At 43.0% G+C, this 26,117-nt stretch overlaps 2 protein-coding genes and 1 long non-coding RNA gene across 5 annotated transcripts in view; 1 reads left to right on the forward strand and 2 right to left on the reverse strand.

The window, feature by feature from the left end:
- Positions 1-168, reverse strand: part of TFB1M (transcription factor B1, mitochondrial) — a 42,820-nt gene extending 42,652 nt beyond the window's left edge. The window contains exon 1 of the mRNA XM_075924493.2: positions 30-168. The gene's annotated coding sequence lies outside the window, so the exon portion shown is untranslated. The remainder of the gene's footprint in view (positions 1-29) is intronic.
- Positions 97-23,489, forward strand: LOC102458736 (uncharacterized). Its single transcript, XR_331479.4, has 3 exons — positions 97-229; positions 4,999-5,204; positions 23,205-23,489. It is a non-coding gene; the product is annotated as an uncharacterized LOC102458736 (long non-coding RNA).
- Positions 23,490-23,646: 157 nt separating this feature from the next.
- The window catches only part of NOX3 (NADPH oxidase 3), a 225,091-nt gene continuing 222,620 nt past the window's right edge, over positions 23,647-26,117 (reverse strand). For all 3 annotated transcript variants that reach the window (XM_089777299.1, XM_089777298.1, XM_006114980.5), the window contains one exon: positions 23,647-24,467. In XM_089777299.1, the coding sequence (XP_089633425.1) occupies positions 24,341-24,467 (127 nt within the window). In that variant the 3' untranslated portion in view covers positions 23,647-24,340. The remainder of the gene's footprint in view (positions 24,468-26,117) is intronic.

Raw genomic sequence — 26,117 nt, forward strand, 5'->3', positions numbered from 1 at the left:
CGAGGGGAAGCTGCCCGTGCGTAACTCACCGGCGGAGGCCGATGTCACGACCGCGCCGAGCACACCCGAGCAGCAACACACGCGCGACAGTTAGATGATTGCTAGGCTTTTTACATGTAATTTTTATTAGCGCGCTAACCAGTAATAACCGCCGGCGTCACTTAGTGACCCGGACATAGATGAAAGCCAACCGGAAATAGAATGTTGGCACCCAATCAGGCTTTCGATGGTGAGTGGTCTCCCCACAGCGCATGCGCCACATCGTCCTCATTCCGCCTCCACGCGTCCCTGCTGCTAGCGAGAATGCGCGCGCGCAATGTTGGTCTCCTCACATCGCCTCTCTCCCCCCCCCCCCTTGTTGCGCATGCGCTTTCTGGTCTCCGGCTGAATGAGGCAAGGACTTCACCGAGCGCCGGGCAGGGGCCTGGGGTGACCGCTGTGCGCTCCCTGCCCGAACTTGCTTTCTGGGCGGCACTTTGTGCCACGGCTCAACGTGAAATCCGGTGTCCCGAGCCCTGCCCGCTCCTCTCTGCTTCTGCTGGCATCTCGGGCCCCTGCCGCCCTGCAGTTGCGGCCACGTGCAAAAGGCCAATGAAGGCAAAAAACAAGCCCGATTTGAGAGTTATTGGCGCGACTTTGGCACTGCCTTTCCTCACCCACCACCCTCCCCTGGCTCCTCCCCTTTACCTCTTTCCACCAGGGCCCTGCCCCTGCCCCTCCACCTCTTCCCCTGGCTTTTCGAATGGCACCCATACAAGCGTGCCGAAGTGCAGACTGTCATCTGGATGGGTGGCAGTCTTAAGCCTCATTAGGCAGGAGGGTCCACCCATGTACATCCAATAGCATAATTTCATCTTAAAACTGTACGAAGTTAGGGGGTGGAAAATAAAAAGGATCATACCCACAATAGAATGAAAACATTGCAGTGCTCAGCTTTGCAATGCCCAATGTGGAGGACCCTACCAAATGACCAAATTCACAGCCATGCAAAATACAACATGGACCATGTAATCTAGTGTGCTCCCATGAAAACTGGCCCTTTGTGTATTTATAGGCTATGTCCACACACTGCCCAGTTTGTGCAAGAAATATGCAAATGAGGCGAAGTGTGGCATATCACCTAGCCTCACCTGCAAAATTAATGAGGCTCTGTTTTTTTGCGCAAGAGCCATTCTTCCGCATTTTTTTCAGGAAGTACGGCTCTTGCGTGACGGGGGTTTTGTGCAAAAACAGAGCCTAATTAATTATGCAAATGAGGCTCGGCAATATTCCATGCTTCACCTCATTTGCATATTTCTTGCGCAAAATGGGCACAGTGTAGGCACAGCCATAGTGTGTAGGTATCATGGGGAAGACAAGCATTTATCAAATTAGGGGGTCCTGACGCAGTGGGAGCACAAAGTTATTTTAAGAGAGTCATGATATTGCCACCCTTCTGTTCTGCCTTCAGAACTAGGAAACTGGAGAGCAGTGGATGTAATGTTGGCTAGGAGCCCAGCTCTGAAGGCAGCACCCAGACAGCAGCAGTGCAGAAGTACTGTTCCTTTTAGCATGGCACCTACAGCATGGCATCTGTTGACTACGGTCGCAGCTCTGCAGGCATCAAAGCAGAAATATGGGTGACAATATCCTACCTTGCCATTCTTCTCTGCTGCTGCTGGTGGCAGCTCTGCCTTCAGCTGCCCAGCATCAAACAGCAGCACAAAGGTAAGGGTACTAGAGCCATACACACCCTTACAATAACATTTGCACAACTCCTTTTTGGGTCAGGATCCCTACAGTTACAACTCTGTGAAATTTCACAATTAAATAGCTGAAAAAACGCAATTTACCATTTTAAAAACCCTATATCTTTGAAATTAATCAAAATGAACCATGAATTCGGTAGGGTGTCAGCCGACGGTCAGGGCAGTGTGTGCGTGTGTGTTACACCCAAGTCTTCAACTGCTGAGACACAAAGTCTCGTTGCAGTGGGCAGCCTAGGAGGCTAGAGGGCGCCCCGAAAAATAGTTTAACGTCTGTGACTTTAGTGCTAGGACTGGGGTCCCGTCGCAGAGGGCAGCCAACAGGCTCTCAAACGCCCCGAGTTTATAGGAAGAGCTTATTACACCTCAGATTTCAGCTGCTAGAATTCGTAATTCCTTTGCAGCGGGCAGCTTTGGGAAAGACTGAAAGGTGCCCCAGTGGATTTTGCCACCTGGGTGTGACACAAATCCAAACGCCCAAGCTCTCCCTATATCTGTCCCTAATGACCGGCTGAAGTTCTTTTAAATTGTGCTTGGTTCTGAAGGAGTCAGGTTAAAGCTTAAACAGTTACTATTTTATTGTTACAGGGTAAACTTAGTTGTTAAATGCTACTGCTGTGTTACAGATAAGACAGACACTACAAAGGACAGGACAGAAATTACACTAATAAGTCACTTACAGGTACCATGAAACCCTTTTGGTTCTCTGAGCTCTTATTAAATGCATGCAAAATAGACACATAGCAGGTATAATTCTCACCCCTGCGTTCCAGACTTGGCGTTGCCAGCGTCTTTCTCTCAATCCCTCGGGAAGAAGTAGGGCGAAGTTGGGCGTCCCACAGACCTCGGGAGACAATCAATACCTGCCAGCAGGTATAGATGATTGGAGCTCAAATGGGGTGGGCTGCTGAACCTCTTTTTATACCCCTTGGGTCATGTAGGCTTCTTCCTGGTCTCAAGTGGCCAATTAGGAAAAAAGGCTTTGAACACCAAGTTTCCCACGAAGGGTGCAAAGCATAATTTACACCTGGGAAAATGCAGACAATGGGCACCTCTGGTATGTGATGGGCGAAGATTCCTCTCCTGGGACAGTGCAGGCGTGTCAATTACTGGTACTAGCCATCAGGGCGACGGGAGGCCCCGGGTTGTCAACTAGCCCATTTACTGTCTGGTTTCTGTTTATGCTAGAGTCAGGGACAGGCAGCACACCTGCGTTCCCAGGGCATCAAAGGCTGACTGCCTTTCTCTTGCTCTCTGGGGGGGGGGAACAAGATGGGGTTCGTGGAAAAACAAGATGGGGTTTGTGTCTGGCTACATAGGGCCCCACTAATGTGTAGGTGTCCTGTTGCCCAGAGGAATGCTCAGACCCACATTTGGTGTTCAGGCTCCCTATCCAATCCACAGCAAGAATGAGTTACCTACAAATGGGATCATTAGAAAGCCAGCAAACTGAGGGAAACAGTTTCAAAAGGAGAGAATGAAAGGTTTTAGTCCAGAAAATACTATAGTTTGGGGTTTGGGCAGTTACCTGGAATATGGAAGATGCTGCTGTGATGATGTGTCGGAGTTCCCCCAACACTGCACCCCCATAGCAGCAAGAACAGACTGCGCCAGCCGGTAGAATACAGGGGGTTTATTGCTTCTCCAGGATACAGCACAGCATAGCCATGATGTGTCTACAGAAGTCTGGACCGGGATGCCTCAGACCCCTTGAGATAGGGTCCCTGGGCCCCTAGAGTCCAGCCCCCTCCTTAGACTGGTTCCTTCATGATTCCAGCCCAAGACTGACCCTTCCCCTGAACACTCACTTCCCTAGTTCCCTTGCTGCCCCAACTTTGTCTTTGTCTACATGACTTAGGCAGCCCACCTGCTGGGCAGTGCTCACAGGCAGAGGCCGGTAGGGGTCATTCACAGCCCACAACCCAAGCACAGGAACCAGCAAGGTACTGACACTACATCACAGCATGTGGGTGAATCAGTGGGAATCACACAGCACAGCACAGGGGGATCCTGGGATACAGAGCAGACAGCACCCCCACTACCCCACACCTGCTATACATCAAAGAGAGTGGAAATTTGAAATCAGGTCTCCTACATTCCAAGTGAATAGCGTGACTCCTAGCTATTGGTATTCATGCATGCCCATGTATTCACCCCAAAATTCCTGATCTGGTCACCCCCATAAATCTGGTGGGAATTGGTGTGCTCTGAAAATACCCTACTGGATTGGGTTATATAGTCAAGACAAGCAGGGAAATAGCTAATTTGAGCATCATGTTGGGGCTTAGGCAGGAGATAAGGGCATCAAGCAGTATGGTATCAGTTGTGGGTAGTGTTGTGCAAGCTTGCAGAAATTTCGTCACTCAGGGAACTAAGAGTTGGGCAGCAGCTGAGTGGGGGTTTCAAAGATCTCAGTGGTGCCTAAATATTGGATGTAGGCCCTGAAAGTGGCAGCTAAGTATCTAGAGCCTTTGTGGGTCTAGCCCAAAGTTCTTTTAGCAACATTGATTTATTAACTTTACAGCCCTGATGCATGGTTTGGGTTTGAAATAGGTGTTTCCTAGAAAATTGTGAGCTTATAAAACAAGGTTATAAGAAAAAAATCATGTATAGCCTTCACTAAAACTTTCATTGCAATAGACAGAATACATATAACATCATTTATCTTAGACTTTCAAAGCCCAAATATAATTTATCACCGAGAAAGCTTCTAATTTTTCTTAGTGTTATTTCCATTTTACAGTTGGGAAGGTGGAGGCATGAAGACATTGATGTATCAATTTTCAGAAGCTGCTGTAATCAATGTTAGCTGCAGATACTCAGTAGCTTTGACAATCTGACCATAAATGATTTCTGAAAGTGATATTCCTGAAACCAGTCAGACACGACCTCTCCCGCTCCCCCGCCTTCACTGGTGTCTAGCTGACCAGACATACTCCTCTGCTTTTCCCTTCTTCCCTGACCTTCGCTTTCTTAGTTACAATTTGTGAAGCTTTTTATCATGCCTTTGGTATGTTATCTTTGGTACAATGCAATTTCTTGTACTCAGGGCCATGAGGCCCCACTTTGCTTAGAAACCACATTGCTTCTGAATATGAATGTAACCTCTGGAATGTGTGTGAGGTGTGAATGAAAAATACCCAACCAAGAAGGCAGTTTAGGATCTGTGACCTTCTGTGGCAGACAAAGACCCTGCAAGCAGATAAATTAACTGAGATGTGTCTAGAAAATCTCTCTCTCTCTCTTGGACAAGATGTAACATCACAGCAGAAACCCAAGACCAGCTCAGAGAAAGTAAAGCTTCCAGCAGATCTGAAGGGATGTCCCAAGGAACATCATGGTAGAGACTCCAGGAAGCTGACACCTGGCCAGTACTCCAGCCACCAGCGAAATCGAAAGTAATCTACATCACACTTGCAGCCTGCCTCCAAACTGCCAGCATGAATGTGATGTATGTGTGTGAGTATCACTTTACTCTTAAGAATCTGTGCCAATAAACATCCCCAAAAGAATACTGCTCCAGCTTAACCTCTGTCTGGGTTTGTTCCTGAACAGGTCTGAGGAAGTGCAACAATTCTAAGTATGGAGCAGAACAAAAAAAAGAAATGCAGATATTATTTTTTTAGGATATGTTTATATTAGAGTTGTTTTTTAAAAACTTTAGTTAACTAATTTCCAAGTTAACTAATTTCCAACTCTACACACCTAGGACTTGATTTTCATCAGTATTCACCACCTGCAGTTCCTCTTAATTTCCACTGGAATTGAGAGTATTGAGCACCTCTGAGAATCATACCTTAGGTTACATCTACATTGTGGAGCTATTTTGGGCAACCTACGGTATCCTGAAATAGTTATTCCATGTCTTAAGAGCAAGCCTGTTATATCGAAATATAATGGGCTCACTATTCTGACATCTCTGTAAACCTCATTGCACAAAGATTAAGGGACATTTTTGAATGGTGCTTTATTTTGAAATTACCTCAAAATAAGCTATGCAATTTGCTTATTTCGAGGTAAGAGTGCTGTGTAGATGCACCCTTAGTGGTCTCGAGTTGGAGACAATTATGTTTAACTCCTCAAGAGATCCCATAGGAGATAGGTGCCTAAATACTAAGGGTGTTAAATATCGACTAATTAACTAATTGAATAGTCAATGTATTTTGGATTTACTATTCAATTAGTCGATAGGGCACCTCTGCCTTTGAAGTGTAGCAACAATCTAGGGGGAGCCTGATGCTGCGCTCCCCACAGCATTGCAAAGTGACAGCGCCGCATGGAGCCCGGGGTCAGCAGATGAGTCCCCAGCTGATCCTGGGCTCCACGCAGCATTGCCTCTTTGAAATGCCACGTGCAGCCTGGGGACACCCCAGCTGGTCTCAGGCTGCATGTGGGTTTCAAAGCGGTAGTGCCACTTGGAGCCCGGGATCTGGCCTTTGGCTCCAAGTGACACTGCCGGTTTGATGTACCCCTTTCTTCCCACCCCCACTTGCTGCCTCTTTCTCATAAAGGCAGCAAAGGGGAGGAGAAAGCGACTAGTCGACTATCCTGTCAACTATCTAATGAGCAAATGCTTATTAGATAGTCAACAAGTCAACACGTCCTTAACATCCCTACTAAATACCTTAGAGGATCTGGGCCTTCATGCCCTTAACTTCCTCTGACTGTAATGGGAGTTTCAGGCACTCAGCAGCTTGCAGTATCACTCCATCAACAAAAGACAAAAATAAAACCAAGCAATTGATATGTCACAAGTACTTGAGTTACAGAACATACTGTAGCTAAAAATATGCATACAGTACCTTATTTCAACATTTGCCAGTGCTAGTTGTCAGAGTCCCCTGCTGACATCAACAGTCACTGGGCACAGCAGAGAAGAATGTTCTTTTCTCAGTGGTAGTGTAATGATGGGTTATAAGGTTCTACTTATGATTTTGCTTTTTTATTTCTTTGCTTGCTGATTTCTTTGACAGAGCATGTGAATGGTAAGAAGCTGTTTTCCGGAAGTGGAATATTTAATAAAAAGCTAAGGGGAAGCCCTGGAGAAGTGAAGTGCATATAGGTAATTGGAGGTGGAAAGGTGAAGGTCATTGAAATGTTTCCAGTAAGTACCCCCAATCAGGGGAAATCATCAAGGAGAACTCTAGGTAGCATTCACAGAATAAAGCCTCTAATATCAATAACAAATCAGTTGATCCCACTAATTTGTTCAAGTCCCTGTATAAAGAGTAAGGTGACCAAGATGGACCCCGATCCTGCTGTGATTGAAGTCAATGGGATTTGTCCTGGCTCAAACCCATGCACTTCATATTATAAACCAGATTTTAACCATCAGTTATGTAAAAGGCCATGGAATTAGCAGAGCTGTTTACAGCCAGTGATGGAAATAGCAGATTTAGAGGAAAATTTCAATGCATACTAACATAAACTTTTTAATGTTCATATTCAATTGTAAAGACTAAATAATTAAAATGTTTTAAATACAAAAAGTTTAATTAAAAGTCAAATAGTAAACCAATGCATTGACAGCTTCACAAGGTAGATTAAGGCCAAGGAAATTAATATCCTTCTGATTTAATAATTGACAAAACAACTTCTTAATTAATTGAAAGTATTTCAATATGTTAGGCTACTTTTCCCCCTATTTAGTCTAATTACACATAGCTTTATCTAGATTAGAATGTAAAATAGCCTAGACCTCATCCTCTCTTTCTAATTAAACCTTCTACAGTTCAAGTCAAGACACAGTAATTTCATATTAGCATGTAAACTAATTGAGGTAGAGTCTAGGGCTTCTCCCATCGGTTTTGTCTACACTAGGAACACAGGTGAGCTTTTACATATCTATGAATGTAAAATCCCAGTATAGACAGGGCAAGTTGTACATTTACGTCAGTTTCTCTGTGTGGGGTGGACCCTTGCATTGAAACCTGTCTCATGCTATCTACACTAGGATTTTATATAACATAATACATCTTTTTCCTAGAACAAGCATTCATTGAAAAGGTGTTTGTTAGCTCAAGCTAAGTCATTCAGTCTAAGATTACACCTTTCAATCTTATTTGAAATAAGGACTTTGTGGATTAGAAACCTCACAAATTTTGATTTACTGAGTTTTTGCCTTAAGTTTGTGGATCCCTTGACATTTGCTTGGATTTTGGGCATCTGTCAGAAGTTAGGACAGTTTATGTGGAAGCTTTCAAAAATCATGAGTCATTCCTTCAAAAACCATGACATTGGCTTGAGATTTTTTAAAATATAAAAAGAGTCCAACACTTATTTGTATTCTGGTTTCAAAGTATTTAGGTTACACTCAAGTTATAGATTTCTCAAAAACTGAGAAGGCTAGATTTTTTTTTAAATCGAAAGCTGACATTTTATGTACTTGTATTCATTCTAGGAGCAGAAATTTTAAGGAAAATACCAAATAGTGTGACAAAATCACAAAAGCTTACAGCTGTGTCCAAAGATCTGCAATGCCTTCACTCAGTCCTCTGGAGACCAAGCAAAATTCAAGACTATTTAGCACTTTAAAGACTAACAAGATGGTTTATTAGATGATGAGCTTTCATGGGCCAGACCCACTTCCTCAGATCAAATAGTGAAAGAAAATAGTCTTGTTAGTCTTTAAAGTGCTACATAGTCCTGTATTTTGCTTCAGCTACACCAGACTAACACGGCTACATTTCTGTTACTGCTCTGGAGATCAGGCATTGTGCTGTTACGACTTCCCCCAATGGCTGCAGGCACCCACTTTGCCATAAGGATTTCATCAATCTGTGGTGGGGGAGTCGATGCAAATGGATGCTGATGGGATCTGCATTAATTTATGTTCAGAGAAGTTTAGTGGGGTTTCTGAGGGAGACTGTGTTGTAAAGAAAGGTAACTCTCTGGAGGCTAGCCCACAGCCCCAACCCCTCTTCCCGAGGTCCCATCCTTCCCCTTCCACTCCATCCTCCCCCTGCAGCGCCCAGAGCACTCTCCCCACAGCTGCTATGCTAACTAATGTGCACCTCAGACCATTGTTTTAATCACACAATTAATATATATTTCCAATACTAAGTGTGCTTTTTTCTCACCACACAAATGTATGGTGTATGCTGGTGCCATCACCTAGCAGTTTGGCCACTGGACCACCTCCACGCCTCGTGTTGTCTTTCTTCTCTTGGGACAGGGTAACTTGACCCTCCATCAGGTTATCACTAGTCCTCTCTCCCTGGTGTGACAGCTTTCCTAATCTTTGGTTGTGAGTGCCTTGTGTCTGACTATCCTTCTTAAGTGTTTGGAAAGCACCGAGCCCATAATGGGCACTACCATACATAATAATAAAGCCTTACTAACAATTGAAATTAGACTTTACTCAGGTAAATTGTGGTCCTGAAATTCAACCTGGAAAACTCAGCACCCTTTAACCTCTCTCATCTTTTTTATTCTGGGGAGGGAGAGGTTATTTTGGTATAAGTGACCTTAAAAATGTAGTATTTTGGAACTTTGGTGAATCTGTTTTCAAAATATTGTGATTTAGGAACATTTAGTCTAACTCACTTCAAATTGGAAGAAAAATTTCTCTCAACCTCAGGGCTAATTTATCGATTTTTGAGGTTGGAATTATATGATCTCCATGGCCAGCAGGAACACCACTGGTTTCAGGGCAGTTGCAGAGGTCTGCCTGCAATCGCAGGATCAGGGCCAGGAGTACAATCTAACTATGGAACAGTATCTGCCATACTATCATAGGGTATGTCTACACTACCCCGCTAGTTCGAACTAGCGGGGTAATGTATGCATACCGCACTTGCTAATGAAGCCCGGGATTTGAATTTCCCGGGCTTCATTAGCATAAGCGGGGAGCCGCCATTTTTAAATCCCCGCTGCTTCGAACCCCGTGCAGCGCGGCTACACGGGGCTCGAACTAGGTAGTTCGGACTAGGTTCCTATTCCGAACTACCGTTACTCCTCGTGAAACGAGGTGTACCGGTAGTTCGGAATAGGCATCCTAGTCCGAACTACCTAGTTCGAGCCCCGTGTAGCCGCGCTGCACGGGGTTCGAAGCAGCGGGGATTTAAAAATGGCGGCTCCCCGCTTATGCTAATGAAGCCCGGGAAATTCAAATCCCGGGCTTCATTAGCAAGTGCGGTATGCATACATTACCCTCCTAGTTCGAACTAGGAGGGTAGTGTAGACATACCCATACTGTACTGTTATCCAGTGAAGAGATTCCATTGAAAGGGTTAGCATGGCATGTTGTAGTCTATAAATTCAAGAGGATATAAGCAAGTTCATTCTTTTGCTCCTCTTTTTATGAGTGCTGATGACATTTTCCTTCTACAGATGTCTCATGAGCTCAGTGAATGGCATATTTACTATTTACATTGTGGTTCTATATTTATAGACATTCACTTTATTATAATTTAAGAATTATCTCAAGAATGAAAATATAATCACACTGACCTTAAAATGAATGTGTTGCTTGGAATTACTATTGGTAGGTTTTAAATATATTAGACCAGGCACGGAACCTGAGGGCCAGTGACATGGGCCAAGGGCTGCTGTCAGTGTCCCCACATCATGAGAAGATGGAGTGTCCATGTAGTTTCCACAACTGCCTGAGTTCTTCAGTCAGGTTTCATGCAAGTCTGGTCAGGTGGTGAGGCCTGGGGGAGGAGGAGAAGGAGTGGGGGAAGGGTCAACCCCAGGGAAAAGCAGACAGTATAGTCTGTCCACTTTCAAAAAGTGGGATGGCCATGGCCACTGCTCCCCCACTCCCACCCCAGAACCATTGGAGTAAGCCAGTTTTCTCCATCACACTGAGGTATGCTAAGTAGAGCCGCCCCTCCAGGCTCCAGAAGCAATAGCTGCTCTTTCAACCCTTTTCCCCTAGTGGGGGGCGCTGTCAGTTTTCCTTTCTGACTGGATGTTCTGGTTGAAAACCAAATACCTGACAACTCTAGTATCACCACAGGGGAAACCCTAGGAAGAATTGTTCCCAAGGATCCTTTGGGATGTTCTAGCCTCTTCCTTTGAGTGTGTCAGGACTGTTCTGTAGGCTAGTGTGGATAAGGGACGAGAACAAGGTCCAGCTTTCTGGCAGTCCACACGTCATTCCATTTCCTTAAGTGGAAGGATTGATATTATATCTGGTCCTAGAGAAGGATGTGCTAAATGCACTCCCCCTCTTCCTGTGCATCTGCACAACAGTTAGTGACAATTTGGCTCTGAGGGTATAGAAGTGTTATGGAATTTGAGGTGTTTGAATCTAGCAGTTGCTCATTACTCCACTTTAAATAATTCTTTATAAAGACATTTTTATGGCAGCAGAGGAGTGCAGACAGTGACCTCTTTAGGAAATTATCTACAATTGTTCTTTGTTTTTTTATTGCCAGTGTAGAACAGGAAAATTATTCTATGAGCTTAATTTCCTATCTTCAGCATCCCAGAAAAGCTCTCCCAAGGAGATTTTGAGATCAATCCACTCGTGGTCAATTTAGCAGGTCTAATGAAGACCCACTAAATCAACCACAGATCACTCACTCTACAGTCAACACTGTTACTGTACCCTGTACGAGAAGAATAAGGGAAGTCAATGAGAGAGTTTCTCCTGTTGAGACCAGTATGGTGTAGGCCCCATGGTAACTCGATTTAAGGTATGATGACTCCAGCTACATGAATAACTATGTGAGTTGCATACTGCAAGTCGACTTTCTGCGGTAGTATAGATGTAGCCTAAGAAGCAGAATGGAAAAACTGTGAATACATGCCAGAGATGACTGTTCTGGCCACTGGGTGCCACTCTTGTTCCATGTTAAGTGAATACTATAATCCTTGCTAGTGAACAAAATATTTAAATAACTATAGAGAGTGGCGTTAGACTGACAGAATATTAATATTGTACCTGGAAATAAAAGCAGAAGGTCAGTGAAACAAGCTTACAGTGAAGAATGAAGGTGAATGTACTTAGCAAAATGTAAAGTACAAAACCTCACTAACAAATCTGAAAAATAAGTGTAGTTAAATATATGAATACATAGGTTGCTAATCAGAGCTCTTCTAGATTTTGAAAGCTTTAGAGTAAATTAGGCTAAAATTACATTTTGCCAAAAAGAAGCAGAGGAGTGCCTATGAAACCTAATATAAAGGATTTTATGACATTTTAAAGTTTAAATGCAAATATTGTTTTGTTTTTAATTATAATGCAATTTTGGAATCCCAAACATATCTGTATTATGCTGGTGAATTAGAAAGTGACGTGCAAAAAATAACTGTACAGTATAAATAATGAAAAGGTATTATTCAAATTTTTATACATCAGTGTGTTTGAAATACATGAGGTTTCTTTAAAGATATTAGGCCAGCTTCTCAGCTAGTGTAATGTTCCATTAAAGTCAGGAGACCTATGCTGATTTGCACATTGGCTATGCCAATTTATTTTTAAAAATCTTGACAGCACCTCTTAAAAGAAGCCCAGCCTTATTCTAAAATAATTCAAAATATCGTGGTGGTAGTTAACAATATAGCCTTTTTAAGACAGATCCCACTGCATTGACACACAAAGATTCAGCTAGTTTGGGGCGGGTCTGGGTTGGGCAATAAAAAAACGGTCCTGGCAAGCTAACACCACTATGTTTACCTGCGCTTCTGCAAGTATCAGATGATTGCAGCTCTCATTGGTCGCCGTTTACTGTTCGCATCTGTGACGGGGCAGCCCCGCCCCGCACTCAAGCCCAGGGAAACCACCTGGTGCTGGGGGCGGACAGGGCCCCACCCACAGAGCCCTACTGGGCATGCTCCAAGGGGAGCACAGGTACAAAAGGCTGCTGGTCTGCTCAGAAGGGGCAGACTGCGGCCCGAGCTGGAGCTAGTGCCCACTGGCCAGAGAGAGAATTGCCAAGAGTGCTGAACGCGCCGCTGCCAGGCCCCAGCCGGCCCCGGCCCCAATGCTGGAGCCGCCAACTGACCCACCCCCGGGACCCGGACCGGCCACTGCCAACGCCGATGTTGCCGGGGGAAGGACCAGTACAGCCACCCGACCAACGGCGACAGGTGGGGCCGCGCTGGGCTGGGGGTAGGAAGTGACCCAGGGCAGGGAGCTGGAAAAGCCCCTGAGGGCTCGGGGCGTTGTGGGGACGAGCCCCTGCCGAGCCAGTGGTGGGAGCCTCCCGTCACTACTAGGGCCCTGGGTCGGGGCCTGGTGGAGAGGGAGGGCCTGGGCTCCCCTACCCCTGCTGCCTGAGACCCTGGTGAGTGGGGGCTGGGATAAAGAACTTTGGACTAGGCCTCTGGGCCTGCGAGAACTGTGGACTAGGCCGTGGGGCCGTATTTCCCCTACTGCGGGGGCAGTGAACTTTGGGGGCTAGGCCGTGGGGCCGTATTTCCCCTAAAAAGGGGCACCATGCTTCGGGCAGAGGCCCAAGCTGGTTGGATGATGCCCCGGAGGAGGGTGGCAACCCCTGTCGGGGGGGGGGGGCGCGACAGCAGCCAACAAAAGCTGCGATGGTCCGATATGTGCAGAGGCACAGGTAAACATAGAGGTGGGGGCCTGCTAGGGATTAACGCCACGGACTGGATCCAGCCCCCAGGCCAGAATTTCCCACCCCTGATTCAGTCCATGGAGTGCTCATTGCCCATCCCCTGTTGACAATCTAAGTATAAAACCAGTGATGACAGATAGGGACAGGCAGGGCAGGACAATGAAATAATGAGACAATTATGGTCACCATGACACTCAGTGGTCTCAGCACACCAGCAGTTGTCAAGTATTTTTGTAGGCATCGCAGCAAAATGATTTGAAGGAAGAATTTGAAGGCGGTTTAATGAGTTTGTTTAGATAATAAGGTAGTTTTTCAGATGTTTGTGAGGAGCCTGAGCAGAGTGAGAGAAAGCACTGAAGTTCCTCTTTGAAAATTTAACAAGTGGAAGCTAGAGGCTGGTTTCATTGGGCTAATGGGAGGCATGACTCAACATTCATTCATGTGTTGATGAGAGTTGATAGGTAGGGTAGGGCTAGGCTATGAAGGGCCTTGGAAAAGAAGAGAAGCAGTTTGTTTGTGCTAGAGAAAGAGGAACCAGTGGGAAAATTCAAAGAAGTGACAGTACTCAAAATGACAGCTTGCAAAAAGATCTTTGCAGCAGCTTTCAGAATGGATATGGGGGAGGCAAGATTAAATTTGTCAAGTCCTCTTGAAAGTCTGTGGGACTTAGGCTCCTAAATAAAATAAGCATTTTTGAAAATGGGATTTAGGCTCATGCCTTCAAATGTATTCAAGTGCCTAGTTCTTACTGATTTCGGTAGGAGTTAGGCACCAAAATACTTTGAGGACTTTCAGCACTTCAGAAAATTTTACCCTTTATACTTTCATGTAATTAGAAAGTCCTGTAATAACTATTACAAATATTAATAGGAACCAGCTGATAAGTCCCATAGAAGATTTGAATCATATACTGAATCCTTTTAAATTGACTGGTTATGGTTACACTTCCATCACGGGAAGTACTTCACTTTTTTTTGCAAATTTATTGTATGTACAGAGAATTTTGAAAAATAATTGATCTCTTTTCTTAGGTGAGCTTTGTATTTCCCTGTGTTAACTAATACCAGACCAGAGAAGTATAGTAAAAAGCTTTGTTTGCCGATGCTAGTGAAACTCCCATTTTCTGATTAAACTTAAAAAACAACAAATGTGTGATAGCACTTTATAGACTAACAAAACATGTAGATAGTATCATGAGCTTTTGTGAGCACAGCTCACTGTACAGACTATCCTGTATAGACTAACTCAGCTACCCCCTGAAGCTTCATTTTTTGGATTACTTTTTAAAGAAGTAAAATGTGCTTTAAAAAAAAGCCCCCATTAATTGCATAGAAAATAGTAAAGAAGGATGAATTTACTGACATAAATAACAGTGTAACAGATATAGCATTACATATATTTTCAAGACAGGACAATAATCAAATAGCATCAGATGGTAGTTGTACATGCACTAGCCTGGATTTCTTCATAGCCAATAACACAGAAGTGATAAAGAATCAGGATGGAGACTTCAAACCTGGTTCAGATAGGATTTATCTTAAGCTGTTAAAGGAGACTAGACAAGAGATGAACAGATCTATGTCTGTAATCTTAGAAAATTCTTTAAGTAGGAGTGAGGTAAGAGAAGTCTGAAAGCAAGGAAATGCACTGCAGTATCAAGAGTCATAAAGGGGATAAGTGCATCTCAGGAACCTGAAGCAGAACATTATTTATTTACTTACCTCTATTCTTTGCCACTATATTCTCTACATGAAATATTTAAAATGAGTCTTTCATCCTGTTGAAAACTTTTTGATATCTCATACATAAAAATTAAACCTCAGCTATCCTGATAGTGCTGTGCTCTGAATTACAGGGTCTGATCCTGCTTTCATATAAGCTACTGAATATTTTGCTATGCACTTTTCTGGAAGTAGGAGCAGGCCTCAAGTCTTGTTCTTGTTCTCTCATTAGGGTTAAGAATGCTAGGATAAAAATCCATGCTCAGACATTTTAGATAATATTGGTTTCTAAAGACTTTTTAAAAAGCCCTGCTTATTACTTTCCCCATCTTAGTTCATTTTAACCCACGTTGTAATAATCTAAATCAATCAATCTATCTTATTTTGACTTATCTCATTCACAGTTCGCCCCTCTTTTTAACTATAACTTGATTGATGTCATTAAGTGTTTTGTGTATTTCTCTCATTTACTTTATGGGAGAAATCTATTGTATGTTATAGCATCTACTTGGCATGGAAGCATTTGATCATATACATACATCTGTTTACTATAAATCCAAAATATTTGCCATTAAAACATCTTAGCTACTGGGGTAAGAGTAAATGAGGTTAATGATAATATGGTTTCTAAAAAGGGCTAAAATTGGTAGATTTAGGCTGACTATGCCTATGTGGAGGAAAGGCACAGGCCCACCCTTACACTGTCAGAAATAAACCCAGGAGAAGAGCTGAGCCAATGATTTTTTGGTAATTTAGAAAAGCAAAAAAATCATTTTTGGTCAAATAAAACGATTTATTGTGCCAAGATATATATTTTTGTTTCAATTTTGATCATTTTTTAAAATGGTTTTGAAATAAAATTATAGGAAGGTTTGAAATATAGCATCATTCCAAACGAAAAGAGCAAAACCTTTCCTTTCAAATTGTCAAAATAAAACATTTCAGTTTTTCTGATTTTCTGGTTTTTGTTTTGTTTTCTAATTGAAACCATTAGGAAAAATCAATATACATTTATGAAATAGTTCAATGTCACTAAATTTGCATCTTTCATTAATAAAAGTTGAATCTGAAAAACTTTGCCCTGGTTTATCCAAGAACCCTTACTTCCAGTTTTCTAATCTAACTCCAGAAAAATAATCTCTTGTTTATGCATCACTTCCTGTGAACTACCTACAGCAGTGATCTAGCACAGCACTTAAGTGTATGTTTAATTTTAAGCATGAGACTAATCCCAGTGAAGTTATAAGTAGGGTTGCCAAGTGTCCGGTATTGACCCGGACAGTCTGGTATTTTCACCTCCTGTATGGTAAAAAAAATTCAGAAAATACCAGATACTTAAAATGTCCAGTATTTTCTGATTTTTTTTTTCCCAGCCAGGAGGTGAAAATTCTGGGTGCTTACTGGGTTCTGTAGGGGAGCTGTCTGGCCTGGAGCATGGAGACAAGATAGCAGACGGCCACCAGCAGCCTCTTAGGGCCAAAAAGCCTCAAAAGCATTTCTTAAAGGGTCCACACTTAAAAAAAAAAACCCAACCCTGAGAGTTAAGCAAAAAAAATTTATTTTTTTTCTCAACAACTTTGGTCTCCCCCTTTATTTTCTCAACAGAATTTTTTCCCCGGTGGATTTTTTTTGGGGGGAGGGGAGAATTCAGTCAAAGGGACTACTCAGTTGCTTAAATGCTTTATTGGATTGGGGTCTACAACAGTGATTTTGAATTCTGTGTATATTTGTGTCCTTCCCCAAAGAAACTGCTCACTGCTTGTGGGCTGCATTATTGTTACATTTAAGTCTAGCAATAAGACAAGCAGCATGTAGCAAAGCCATAAGATCAATGGGTAGGCAATAAGCAGCCTGTGGGCTGGATGCAGTTCACCAGGGTTGGCCCCTGGCAGGCTGCTAGACACTTAATTTACTTGAGCATTAGCAGCTACATCTGCTTGCCACATCTGTTGGCTGCAGTTTGCTGTTCCCGGCCAATGTGTGCATTATTGCTACAGGTATGCGTCTGCTGATCCCATTGGCCAGAAACAGTGAACCGCAGCCAATGGGAGCTTCAAGTGGCCATACCTGCAGATGCTCAGATAAATAAAGCATCTGGCTTCAAAGACAAGTTCATCTATATCACAGCATATATTTTTGTTTGTTTCATTCTTTGATATTGCATTCAAAGTTGTGAAACTATGCATCTTAACTATACTCCTATGGTCTGATGAATTAAAAATCCCATAAAAGAATTTTCAGTGGCTAGCAGTACATTTGTATGCATTCTACATAGCCTTCTAAATTCTTCAGCAGTACATAAAATAAGACAATTGCATGGCTAGTTTATTAAAATTAATGTGTAATGATGGTTGTTCAATATAGACATTTTTATATAAAGGTAACATAATATTATAATAATATATAATTAATGAGTGTTCCATGATGCAGGACTGATCAGGTATCAGCGATCTTTTAAATTTGAAATCTCTCATTATTTTAATCTCAATCAATTTTTTAAAGATGCACGAGTGAGTATTGTGCTTATGCATCAGTTGGATACAGTGCAGGCATGGGGTTTGTGCAACTTCCCATCCGAGTTTGTGTAAAATGTATCTCAGTTTTGACCCAATACGTGGGTTGCCCTTGAATTGGAAATGCCTATCATGCAACTCACATGGTAGCTTTTGTGAGAAACACAAAATGAACTAGTATGAGACCATAAAACTCATATTTGACTTGTCAACAAAGCCAGAATATGTGTTTAAAAAAAAAAAAAAATCTATATATATAAATAAAAAAAAATCTGCAGGATGACAGTGACAGCACCACATCATCTGCGTCCCCATGCCGCTGCCACCGCCTCTGTACTCAGCCACTTGTTGCAGCCAGCCTTGGTGCTGTCCTCTCCAGGCATGGACTGCTCCAGCTCCACTCCCCTCTGCCATCTGAGCCCGACACCCCCCCCCCCCAAGCCCTGGGCCACGCAGGGTCCCCTCCACCATCCAAGCCTGAACCTCCACGCACCTTCCCAGGCCATGCCGGTCCCCTCAGCTATCCGATCCTAATCCCACCCCAGCCACCCCACATCCCCTCCACTGTCCAAGCCTGACCACTCCCCAACCCCTTCACCCATTCCACTGACACTCTGCGCCTCCTGCTCACTCCTGCTCCCCCTCCTACCGCCAGACACCCTGCCCTCAGCCCGCTCCTGCCCCCTCACTGCTGGCCAGTCACCTACCCTCAGAGAGAGGGCGGTTGGTGAGAGTAGCGAGCAAGGGGGAGCAGCCCACTAGTAACAATAACAATTATTTTTCAACAGATATTCATGTCCAAAACTAAATGGCTTTTTGCATGTGTTGTAAATACCATCTACACACAATGATGATGGCTAAAAGGTGTTTGTTTATGTGATTATAGATGAAATGTATTAGAAGCTGTATTTCCTTGATTCCTTTCTGTGACACACTTGAAATAGGTGTTAGGCCAACATTTTAAAAATTAGGTTAAAGGTACTCATCCACCTCACAAAATCAGGTCACTTATTAACATACCTAAATATACTCTTAGTTGTGTAACTTTAGGCACCTGAGTTTTCAGATTTTGTCCTTTATACAGTACTAGATAAGCAGTCATGAAGGACTAGAGATGGTTCAGTGGTTCAATAGTACTAGATAAGCAGTCATGAAGGACTAGAGATGGTTCAGTGGTTCAATAAAAGTATAATTTGGATCAGAGTTCAAATCCCAATTCTAATCTGTCACTCTACACCAATTCCCCATGACTAGAAGGGTATGTCTAAATTTTGAGCTAGAGGTATATGTTCCAGCCTGAGGAGACTTATTTGTTTTTGCACTGATCAAACTAAAGTACGAATAGTGGCAGCTGCGTGAGCAGCCAGATAGGTTAGCTATATGTTGCTGTCACATACCCACAGTGGCTGGCTCCTCTCACCAGGCATGTTGTCAGGGCTACACTCTATCTTTGGTATGCTAGTTGATCAGCACTAGTGTGGATATGTCTGCTCAAACGGTGAATTATACCATTAGGGCTTTACATGAGTTTTAGAGAGAACCATATCTAGTCTTTCAATAGTAAAAAGTTTGCTTGAAGTTAAAGTACCTGTGTATGTGTTTGCACATTCAGGGCTTTTCTCCTTAATGAATGCAAGTGGTCTTTCCATGCTAGAAAACATTTTGTTTGAGAAGAGTTGCAAATATTTGAAACAGTTTGCCTTTGAAAAGCACCATTTTTGACCGTTCACTGTAGCACATGGCTTAATATTTTTCACTGCATATTTCATAAGGTATTCATAAGAGGGTGTACCAACCATGCACTGGCGACGCAAGGCCACAAACTGCTTTGGGCCCAGGAGACCATGCATCTTTGTCCTCGTTGGACATGATCCCAGTAGAAGGAGCATTCCAAAGGGAGCCACTCTGCTTAGTCTGAGGAGGAGAGCGTCTGTATGTGCAAAAGTGTCTGTGTACAAAAGCCAACTGCTAGCAAGCTGCTGGGCAGCGGCGGATATAGGGCAGGGCAAGCGGGGCGACTGCCCCGGGCCCCGCGCTTCAATAGGCCCTGCGCACGCACTACTTCCTGACAGCTGTGGCCTTGGCGCATGCGCGAAATTGTGCTGCCCCAGACCCCGCGCTTCAATAGGCCCCACGCCCTGGGCCCCGCAAAACTCTCATCCGCCCCTGCTGCTGGGGCTGAGCCTTCAAGCTGTGCTCTGGGAATTCAGTTGCAGGCAGGAACCACAGGTTATGACCTACTGTTACAAGCAGAGGAGCTGCCAGAGAGAGAGCAAAAGGGGCATGAGGGAGGCCTGAGGAGATATTTGGACCCGAAGCCTGTGTCAGGGCACATGGCTTTAAAGTACCTTGGTTCAGAACTGGTGGAACCAGGGTGGGCATGTGTTCCCCTCCCCTCACAACTCTTGCCACTAGGCAATATTGCCACTAGGTGAAGCAGCCCTTTGTAATCTTGCCACTGAGTCGTTATTATCTTTGTAATACAGTAATTTCTCATTTAACACTATAGATATGTTTCAGAAAATGATTGTGAAGTGAAAACGTGTTATGTGGGGTCAACTTTCCCATTGAAAATAATGGAAAAGGTGGGGGTTGCGTTTCAAGCAGTGGTGTCTGTTGGGACCGGGACATAAGGTTGGGGGAAAAAGCGGACTGGGTTACAGCAGGGCGGGGAGGTGTTTGGGGAGGGGAGGGGGATTGGGTTGGGAGTATGCCCCTGTGACTGGTCTGCTGGGACCCGCACTGCATCCGGCAAGGGGAGTCAGCGGGGAATGGCTTGGCGAGCAGCAAACCCTCCACCGTTTTGCAGGGAGGCGGGGAAAGCCCTGCACAGCCGCCAGCGATGGACCGATTGGGGAAACCCAGCCTGCAAGCAGGGGCAGAGGAGAGGGGGCAAGGCGTCCGGCAAGGGGGAATCATCAGGAACTGGCACAGCTAGTTGCCACTAGGTGAAGCGGCCCACGGGTCCCCACTGTTGGGCATTATATTCCAGAGCATCACTACTGGCAGCGTTGTCATCCTGGTATACAAAACCAGCATCTCCCAACAGAGCACATAGCATATTTATAAACCTTTTAAAAAGTTTACTTTCACTAGCAAAACAACTATTTTCAAAATGTCAACTGTGTTAGTTATCATGTATTAAAACTATAGCATAGACAAAGCAATTTGCATTTTAACTTGTGTTTAAAATATAGCCCTGGTTGGTTCCTACCAGTTAACTAATGTTAAAAAACAATGTCCCTGCCTCTATTGGGGTTTCAAGTAAGTTAACTAAGGGTATGTCTACACTACCCCGCTACTTCAAACTAGGGTGGTAATGTAGGCATACCACACTTGCAAATGAAGCCCGGGATTTGAATTTCCCGGGCTTCATTTGCATAAGCCGGCCGGCGCCATTTTTAAATGCCGGCTTGTTTGAACCCCGTGCCGCGCGGCTACACGCGGCACAGGCTAGATAGTTCTAACTAGCAAACCATTCCGAACTATCTAGCCCGTGCCGCGTGTAGCCGCGCGGAACGGGGTTCGAACAAGCCGGCATTTAAAAATGGCGGCGCCCGGCTTATGCAAATGAAGCCCGGGAAATTCAAATCCCGGGCTTCATTTGCAAGTGCGGTATGCCTACATTACCACCCTAGTTCGAACTAGGGTGGTAGTGTAGACATACCCTAACACATTAGTTCACATATTTTGAAAATACTGTTTTCCCTAGCATGGACACAACCTGACTCAGGGAGAACATTGCTCAGCCCCCAGTTTTAACTCTGAAGATTTAGAAGTGCAGAATTTCAGTGGCAGAGAAATTATAAGGGTCACAATAAGTTACAAATGGAGGAAGAGATGCTGGATACTGCTATGTGCCTGAATGGCCTAGACTCATCTGGTTTTCAGAACTAAGCAGACTTGGATCAATAAGTAATAGGATGGGTGACAATCTGAGAATGCTATGCCTTCTAGGCTTGTTGATTTTTGGTATCAACAAGCTACAACCTCTTGAGAACTCATAACCACAGCAAGTTTGTGCATGGACTGTTCCTGTACCACAGGGGAAAATAAGCCTGTGGACTGCACACATCAGCTATACACAAGAGGGCAGCTTTCAGCCCAAGAGACTAGGCATCCTTGCCTTTCTCCATCCTTGTCTGCCTCCTACAACACTGCTTTTGGCACTTATGGTTTCACTTCTCATCACTTTGTTTTTCATATTCACATTCAGGTAATTTCCTGTAACAAAACTCCATTGCACAATTGAAAATAGCGACATAAATGTCAGGAAATAGTCACTTAAAACTATCCCCTTTCCAGGACAACTCTCTTTGAGTAAGCTTTGATCAATTCTCCTGCTAATCTGGAGTATCCAAAGTTCCATTTTTTTGTAGCTTATAATATTTGGTGTTGCCAAATACAGCTCTTTCTCATAACAAAATGAAAGATGGAGGGATCTTTATTCAGTATTTATGATGGATTGCAGTAAATATGGCAGTTCTTGTTTCTTCTTCTGGTATAAAACAGGGCAATTTTCAGTATACAATACACAGTTTCCATGACACAGGATTTTTTTGTGAAAAATATCCCAGAGATTGTATAATCATATATTCTGAACTAGCTGGAGTTACCTGGCGTTGCTCAGGAAACTGGAGGAACAAAATGTAGAAAAACAGTAGTCCATTATCTTTCTTTGAATGGTAGAAAAGTTGCACTGATTTCTATAGGGATTAAAATATAGGTCCGTGTAATCCCCGGAGGGGGGGGTGACCCCGAGTGGAGGGGAGGTTACATGCGGGAGGGGCACCCCAGCTTGTGCCTGGGGCTGCAGGTGTTGCGGGGGGCAGGGCAAGTGCCCGAGCCGTTGTGGGGGTTGGGGCACTGCATACCAGTGCGAAGCGGGGGGGGGGGGGGGGACGAGGGGGTCACTTATGTAACCTCACGGGCAGGAGAGGGTGAGTCCTGGACGGCACTGGGGACCACAGGTAGTGGGCATGGGACTTAGGGTGGGCAGGGCGGCCCCTGCAGCGCAGCGTGGCAGGTTACTTTTTGATTTTTACAGCTTGAGCTTGGACCCGCTCGGGTCCAAAAGTACTTTAAAATCTTCTCCTGAATGAAAGGTTATCCCATGCAAATTTGACTGCAGTAGCTCTTATAGTGTCCAAGTTATTAGCGCACAAACTTACAAACATTTTCCTTTATATATTAGATTATACTTGGAGGTAGTGAATGGAAGTGCACAAGTAAAAATTCTTACAGTAAATCTGTTGCTAAAGTTAATTTTGTTGTAAGGTCCAAATAATGATCTGTAGGTATGGGCCTCTAATTGACTGTCACATTAGTACAGTATGAGATGAAGCTGTGCTGTTTTGATTATATTTTATTTACTAATATTTTTTCTACAGTCGTAAACACTTTCCATTGAAGAAGCTGAATGGACAAATCCATGAAGACACCTTTCATTTTCCCTGACAGATGTTTTCATACATAAACACAATAATAATTACATAGACCTTCACATTATCATAGCTGCTCTATGCTCCATGCTATTCAAAACATGGCACTAAGCCAAATCTTTCTAGTTTCCATTTTGATTTCAAATTTATTCATAATAAAGGGATTTTCATTCAACCTAAATGCAGTTTCATTCTAGTCTAACAAACCTCCCCACTTTTTATTACTATTATTGTTATTATTTTCTTTTTATTCTAGGTCACTCAGCTCTGATACAAGTGAAATTCTCCTCCGGTGGTAACTGTGATGCTACTCAATGAACTATAACAAGAGCTCTAAATGCGTCTCGTATAGCATACCACCGTGATTTGCAAAAGTGGGAATAAATCAAAGCATTGAAGAGATGCCACATTGAGCCAGAAGCTAAATGTTACATCTTGTTGCATGAGGTAAAGGAGAACAGATCCTGTTTTTCTGGCAGCACAGTATCTTTGTGCTTGTTACTTCAGATCCAGGCCCATTAAAACAATCATTCAGAATCTACAGGAGATTGTCACCACTTTCTTTCATGCAATGGCAGCTGGTATTGGTGCTCATACACATTCTTCATTCCCTTCAAGATTTTTAACACAAAAAAAGAAGCTTAATTTATATTAAAAAAAAAAAAAAGTTTCAGCTTACCCCGAGGCTCATCTCTGGCACCAGGGAAAAAATAAAAGATAAATGCCTCTAGGTGAACTGCCAGAGACTCTAATTCTTCACTCACTTTACTGCTACACTGTATGCATCACATTAATCATTTCACATAGGCAGACATTTCAGAAAACTAGCACAATTTTCAAATAAAGATGCATCGTCTTCAACTCAATAACAATACAACTATATCTTGTAGCGCCAGCTAAGTTCATACAAACGCCATCCCCAAACAGGAAATTTATAAAATATTCCTTTAGTCCTGAGATGTAATTTTTATCCTTATGTGTTTGTTTGTCTGTCTGTACAGTTTTGTCTTCTCTAGTGAATATTCTTCCATGTATTTTGTACCTATATAATTTTGTCATTTGTCTTATTCAACTCCTGACACACTTGGAATGTTTTCTACTTCATGGTTTGATTGCATGGATGAATAATTACATTATGTGATCCTTATGAACTGTGTTCTATATCTCTGTACAAATTTAATAAATTTTTGTTTTTTTTTAATATACTGCAGAGCTGCATCTTCTACTAACCTCTGTGAATTCTGGGGGGTAGTGTGATTCATGTTTGTACTTTTAAATTTTTTTTTAAAACCCTTGTTTATAAAGATACTTGAGCCCAGATCCTCAACTATATTCAGATACCTAAAAATATACAGCATAATGACATTGATTTTAACATTTCAAAAATATTGTTTAGAAACTTTCTTTGTTATAGTGAAACTGAACACTCCTTGGATCAGCTGATGAATACAAGTTGCACTTCTTTTGAAGGATCTTGGAGAGAACTTTGGGTCCACAGAAGAATACACCAATGCTGTTGCTGTAGCAGTAGCAAAAAGATAACAGAACAAAATGAATAAACCACATCTTTGGGAAAAAAAACCCACAGGATTTCCAAATCTTCTAAAGTGGCCTTTTCACAAATAGATTTTAAAAGTTTTCCCATGTTCATTAAAAATTTTTTAATGATAACTCTCTATTTTCACAATGCCATAGTTTTACACACAAAAAATCATCTACTCCGTGGACTGAAATTTTTCATTCTTTGTCTCTAAGTGGAGATAATTTTGTATAAGTGCACAAAATCCCTGCAGTTATTTTTAAGTTTTATGAAGATGGGAAAAATTACACATCTGTGCCCAGAGACAATTTAAAAGTGTCTGAAATTTGCAACTTGACATGTAAGTAGTCCTCACAGAAGAATAATTCCATGCCCAAGTTGGCAAATATCTAGGCAGACAACAGAAAAATGGCTAATTTCTGCACAGTAGAATGATTCTCAGTCATGTGGGAAGGGCATAACAAGTGGGATTCTGCAGGGGTCAGTTCTGTTCAATATCTTCATCAATGATTTAGATATTGGCATAGACAGTATGCTTATTAAGTTTGCAGATGATACCAAGCTGCAAGTGCTTTGGAGGACAGTGTCATAATTCAAAATGATCTGGACAATCTGGAGAAATGGTCTGAGGTAAATAGGATGAAGTTTAATAAGAACAAATGCAAAGTACTCCACTTGGGAAGGAACAATTAATTTACACATTCAGAATGGGAAGTGACCGTCTAGGAAGGAGTACTGCAGAAAGGGATCTAGGGATAATAGTGGACCATAGGCTAAATATGAGGCAACAGAGTGACACTGTTGCAAATAAAATAAAATAATTAAAAAACAAACAAAAAAGCAAACATGATTCTGGGATGCATTAACAGGAATGTTGTGAGCAAAACACAAATAGTCATTCTTCCACTCTACTCTGCACTGATTAGGCCTCAGTTGGGGGTGTCCAGTTCTGGCACCATGTTTCAAGAAAGACGTGAAGAAACTGGAGAAGGTTTTGAGAAGAACAACAAAAATGATTAAAGTCTAGAAAACATGACATATAAGAGAAGATTGAAAGAATAGGGCTTGTTTAGTTTAGAAAAGAGAAGACTGAGAGGGAACATAACGGCAGTTTTCAAGTATCTAAAAGAGAGTTATAAGAACAAGGGAGAAAAGTTGTTCTCCTTGGCCTCTGATGATAGGACAAGAATCAATGGGCTTAAACTGCAGCAAAGGAGGTTTAGGTTGGACATTAATAAAAAATTCCTAACCATCAGGGTAGTTAAACACTGGAATAAATTACCTAAGGAGATTGAAGAATCGCCATCACTGTAGACATTTAAGAGCAGGTTGGATAGACATCTATCAGGGAAGATATAGGTGGTGCTTGGTCCTGCCATGAGGCCAGGGGACTGGACTTGATGACCTCTCAAGGTCCCTTCAAGTTCTAGTATTCTATGATTAGCGGTGCATCTACTGCAGTGAATTTTTGGAATTTACACCATTAGAACAAGTATCAGAGGGGTAGCTGTGTTAGTTTATAAGGTGCCACAGGACTCCTTGCCGCTTTTGCAGATTCAGACTAACTGAAGTGTTGGAGCATAAGCTTTCGTGGGCAAAGACCCCATGCATCTGACGAAGTGGGTCTTT

This window comes from Pelodiscus sinensis, chromosome 3 (assembly GCF_052426305.1).
Source record: "Pelodiscus sinensis isolate ZL-2025 chromosome 3, ASM5242630v1, whole genome shotgun sequence".
Taxonomy (NCBI): Eukaryota; Metazoa; Chordata; order Testudines; family Trionychidae; genus Pelodiscus; species Pelodiscus sinensis.